Genomic DNA, 5,411 nt, shown 5'->3' with positions numbered 1-5,411 from the left:
TTGTTCATTATTTTTTTTACTGTAGTCACATCAAATTATATTCTTCTCTCCTCAGTGGTTTCTAAAACCTTGAATGATACTCCTTTTATAGGAAGCACTACAATGTCAGCATCTCTTCAATTTCTTTACAGTCCTACCAGCTCTCTCAGTGTCTCTCACTTCTGTAAGTTCCCCACACATCCTACTTCTTCCCTCCCAATATACAAGAGCTAATCCGTTACAGCCTAATGAAAAGAACAAAGAAGCAGCTACTTCACAAAATTATGTCTGCTTTTATTAGTAAACTTAGTGAAGATAATGCCAGTACTTTACAAATTATGGAGAAAAAAATTTCTAGAAAATGTAATGGATCTAGAAGAAAAGAAGGTGAATTTCAGTTGAGGTAGAATATTCCTTAATATCTGATGAGTGAGTTTATTTCAGGCAAATAAAAACAGAACTTAAGAAAATAGATCACAAGAGAAGACAATTTCAAGAAGGCTGAATATATATTTAGAGGAGAGGTTAGTATTGGTGAAAAAAGAAGAGAAACTACTGAATCTATCAGAGGAAAAACTATTCTTATCCAGGGATTCATAGATTTCCTAGGAAAGGAAGAGTCTAAGATCAACAGGTAAATAAAAGCACAATAACATTGGCAATGAAAAAAGTAATTTGGGATTCTATTTCGAAAAAAATATAAAGGGTCAGATTATAGGAAGAAACTGAGCTCATCACCAGATATAATAGTGATGAAATTTTAAAAATTCAGGCTAATATGTGATTAATGTGGTCATGTTTCTTAACCCAGCAGGTCACTATGACATTTCAGGGATGTGGGTAAGGAAGAGATCAGTAAGAGAATATCTCTAATTCATTTACATTCTAAAAGGAGGAAATGCAATTACTACTACTCTTTCAAGATTAAAAAAAAATTGTGGTTTTGATGCATTGAAACCTGTCTTTTTATTTAAGTTAACATCCTACTGGTGGTTTCTTACTAGGCCAAGAGATAGCTATGTGGTATGCTTAAAAATTGCCCCCTGTGAGAGTCATTTGGAAAGACGAAAGGAAAGCTGTAACCGAATGAAGATATTCATGGGCCCAGAGAGGTGGCTAATGCCTGTAATCCCAGCGTGTTGGGAGACTGAGGCAGGCAGATAACTTGAGGTCAGGAGTTCAAGACCAGCCTGGTGTACACGGTGAAACTCCATCTCTATTAAAAATACAAAAATTAGCCAGGTGTGGTGGTGGACTCCTGTAATCCCAGTTACTTGGGAGGCTGAGGCGAGAGAATCTCTTGAACCTGGGAGGCGGAGGTTGCAGTGAGCCAAGATCATACCACTGTACTCCAGCCTGGGAGAAACAACAAGACTCCATCTCAAAAAAAAAGAATGAAAATATTCACAGCCAGAGAAGATTGTAGGCTAGCAGGCTAACAATGTTTTCTGATACCTGGGAGAAAGAAATATAGTAATGAAAAACATAACAAAGAAATAGTTGTGTCAGAGATCATAACAGATATATGTATATATTTAATATTTAGCCATCTAAAAACCAAAAATGTAAAACTTGTGAGGTTGAATCATGCAAAACAACAATACTCTTCCTCCAAATATTCTTGGCTTGGTGAGAAAATTCTGAGCTGGAAGGATTCTGATTCAATTAGTGTTCCATACATTATTTTGTGGTTTTTTTTTTTTTTGAAGTAATGCTGAATACAACCTTAGTCACCAAATTTCTCCTCTTGGGAGTGACAGACATACAAGAACTGCAGCCTTTTCTCTTCGTGGTTTTCCTCACCATCTACTTCATCAGTGTGGCTGGGAATGGAGCCATTCTAATGATTGTCATCTCTGATCCTAGACTCCATTCCCCTATGTATTTCTTCCTGGGAAACCTGTCCTGCCTGGATATCTGCTACTCTACGGTGACACTGCCAAAGATGCTGCAGAACTTCCTCTCTACACACAAAGCAATTTCTTTCTTGGGATGCATAAGCCAGCTCCATTTCTTCCACTTCCTGGGCAGCACAGAGGCCATGCTGTTGGCCATGATGGCATTTGACCGCTTTGTGGCTATCTGCAAGCCACTTCGCTACACTGTCATCATGAACTCTCAGCTCTGTACCCAGATGGCCATCACAATCTGGACCATTGGTTTCTTCCATGCCCTGCTGCACTCCGTAATGACTTCTCGCTTGAACTTCTGTGGTTCCAACTGTATCCATCACTTCTTCTGTGATGTGAAGCCGTTGCTAAAGCTGGCCTGTGGGAACACTGAGCTCAATCAGTGGCTGCTCAGTACCGTCACAGGGACAATCGCAATGGGCTCTTTCTTTCTCACATTTCTCTCTTATTTCTACATTATCACCCATCTCTTCTTCAAGACTCATTCTTTTAGCATGCTCCACAAACCACTGTCCACTTGTGCCTCCCACTTCATGGTAGTTATTCTTTTGTATGCACCTGTTCTCTTCACCTATATTCATCCTGCCTCAGGGACCTCCATGGACCAGGACCGGATCATTGCCATCATGTACACTGTGGTCACTCCAGTACTAAACCCACTGATCTACACTTTGAGGAACAAGGAAGTGAAGGGGGCCTTTAATAGAGCAATCAAAAGGTAGCTTTGACCTAAAGAAATCTTGAAGAACTCTTCTGAAGCATAAATAAACAATTAAAAAGTTGAGTTTGTAATTATACTCTTTCTTAAATTATTTAGAAATGTACAACAGAGGGAACTGGATAAAACAAAAATATATGGAAAAATATGCTGTAATTGTATTTAACAATGTTTTCCTAGGTTATATAAGGGACATTTGAATGAATGGGATGCTAGCCATGGAACTCTACTGCTGACTAAGTTTTGAAGATATCAGTTGATAAAATTGATGTTAGGTTTTTTATATGTTCTTATAATGAAATTGGTATTAGAAATATGCCTGTTTCCCATGTATTAAATAGATGGATAATACTTGAGTCTATTTGTCTATCTGGTCCTACTAGGTTAATGCATTATAATATTATAAATAAAATTACTATGCTTTGATATTATGAGGATTTTATTTTAGGGCCATAGTTACTCAACTGGAAAAGTATATGCTAACTGACATATGAGTTAAGGAGAATTTTTAAGGGGTGTGCCTTGATTTCTTATTCTTTAAACAAGGAGACAAATAAGTAATTAAAGCAAATGACATTGTAATCACTAAATAACAACAACAACAACAAAAACTCTGACAGTTCATCTAAATAGTTTTGGCACCTCTGTCTCCAGATATCTTTTAAAAGTCAACTGTCCAAACCCTCAATGATTACTTAAAATATTAAAAATCGGAGATAATTTAACAAAGCTCTTAAGACTCTTTCAATCTCATTAGAAAGTTATTGTTTCCTCAGCTTTTAATTGTGGAAGATGATGACTTTATCAAAATTTTATTTTCTTTTTCTTACTTGTCACCAAACTCATACTAAGGAAAGGCATAGAAGTCATAATTATTGAAGAATTTCTAGACATGAACTACTATGTTCCTCACTTTTTAAGTTCCTATAAATGACTTCTGTCCCTGAAGAAATGGTGGATTCTACAATTTATAAATATTTAAAGAATAGACAGAAAATACTAAGAAAAGGCATTTTAAGCTGGTGGACTGACCCTTCAAGGTCTCTGCATTCACTTTTGTAAATCTAAACGATTTTATTCTGACTTCTCTCCATGCGTCTTTTGTCTTCTAACTCCACCTTCTTTGGTCCCTCAATTCTAGTTTAGTTTATAACAAAACAAAACAACAATGTGTGTGTGGAGATGGCAACTCCTAATCTCAACTGTCCCACACTATCAGTAATATATTCGATGCATATTTTATACAATATGTTTTTTCTCTCATTCCTGGTGGTGAGAATTTGTCACATAATTCAAACTTCACAGAGTGTGTGAACTATAGAAGAGCACATGGGGTTCTGGTTAACTATTAGTGCATGACACACTAGGACCCCAAAATTCAATCCCTTAAAACAATTAAGTTACATGCTTCATTGGGTAAGAAAATTTGGGAAAACACAGCAGAGAATGGTTGACTCTGATCCATAATGTCTCTGACCTTTGCTGGAATGACTTTAATTCTGGTCGTGGAATAGCTGAGAGCTGAGTAAGTCTCTCTCTCTCTTTATTTCTTTTTCTTCTTCCTTAATTGCTCATTGTGACTGTCATATGCTTCTTCAACAGGGAAGCCTCAGACAGACTTTTTCATATTCCAGTAGACCATGGCAAAAGCTGCCAGCCTAGGGCTAAGATTGACCAGTAATAAAATGTCTCCTATTCAAAAAAACCCAGGATCTGATGGCTTTATTGATGTATACTACCAAACATTTAAAGGATAATTAATGCCAGTCTTCTCAAACTTGCTCAAAAATATGAAAAGGAAGAAATACTTTTAAATTCGCTTTATGAGGTCAGCATTACCCTGATACCAAAGCCAGACAAGGCAACTATAAGGAAATAAAGTTACAGGGCAATATCCCTGATGAACATAGATGTAAAAATCCTTAATAAAAACTAGCAAAATGAATTCAACAGCACATTAAAATGATCATGCACCATGACTAAGTGGGATTCATCCTTAGGATGCAAGAATGGGTTAACATACACAAATTAATAAATATGATATGCCACATTAACATACTGAGGGATAAAAACCATATGATAATAGGTGCAGAAAAAGCATTTGATAAAATTCAATATTGTTTCATAACTAAAAGAAACTTCCAACAAATTAGGTATAGAAGAAACGTAGCTTAATATAATAAAGGTAATGCATATCAAGTCCACTGCTATTCTCATTATCAATGTTGGAAAGCTAAAAGCTTTTCTTCGAAGACCAGGAACAAGTCAAGGAGGCCCACTTTTACAATTTCTCTTCAATATAATTCTGACATTCCTAGATATAGCAATTACACAAGAGAAAGAAATAAAAGGCTTCCAAATTAAAAAGGAAGAAGTAAATTGTTTGTTTGCAGATGAGGTGATCTTACATCTAGAAAACCCAAAAGACTACACCAGAAACTGTGAGAACTAATAAATTTAGTTAAGTTCACAGGATACAAAATTAACGTACAAAAGCCAGTTGCATTTTTACAACAATGATCTATCTGAATAGGAAATCAAGAAAACAAGTATATTTACAATAATGTCAAAGGTAAACAAAATACTTAGGAATAAATCTAACCAAGAAGGTGAAAGATCTGTACCTTGAAAACTATAAGGCATGGATGATAGAAATTGAAGAAGATACAAATAAATGAAAAGATATTCCTTATTCATGGATTGGAAGAATTCATATTGTCAAAATGCTCATACTTCTCTCAGCAAACTACAGATTCTTTGCAATCCCTATTAATATGCTAATGGAATTTTTTACAGAAATAGCA

The 5,411-nt window shown here is 35.7% G+C and overlaps 1 protein-coding gene across 1 annotated transcript; it reads left to right on the top strand.

The window, feature by feature from the left end:
• The first annotated feature begins 1,629 nt into the window (after positions 1-1,629).
• Positions 1,630-2,654, top strand: LOC105551708 (olfactory receptor 12D2). The gene has a single exon (XM_011997053.1). It carries the CDS (start codon positions 1,691-1,693, stop codon positions 2,609-2,611), a length of 921 nt encoding a protein of 306 aa, XP_011852443.1. The 5' UTR covers positions 1,630-1,690; the 3' UTR covers positions 2,612-2,654.
• Positions 2,655-5,411: the final 2,757 nt, after the last annotated feature.

The sequence above is a fragment of the Mandrillus leucophaeus genome, unplaced genomic scaffold (genome assembly GCF_000951045.1).
Source record: "Mandrillus leucophaeus isolate KB7577 unplaced genomic scaffold, Mleu.le_1.0 Scaffold1140, whole genome shotgun sequence".
Classification (NCBI taxonomy): Eukaryota; Metazoa; Chordata; class Mammalia; order Primates; family Cercopithecidae; genus Mandrillus; species Mandrillus leucophaeus.
Note: the sequence above shows the minus strand (reverse complement) of the source record. Positions and strands in the feature narration are given on the sequence as shown.

Bases quoted from the DNA above. Each gene is read 5' to 3' on its own strand.
- LOC105551708 (XM_011997053.1), top strand. From the start codon at position 1,691: ATGCTGAATACAACCTTAGTCACCAAATTTCTCCTCTTGGGAGTGACA.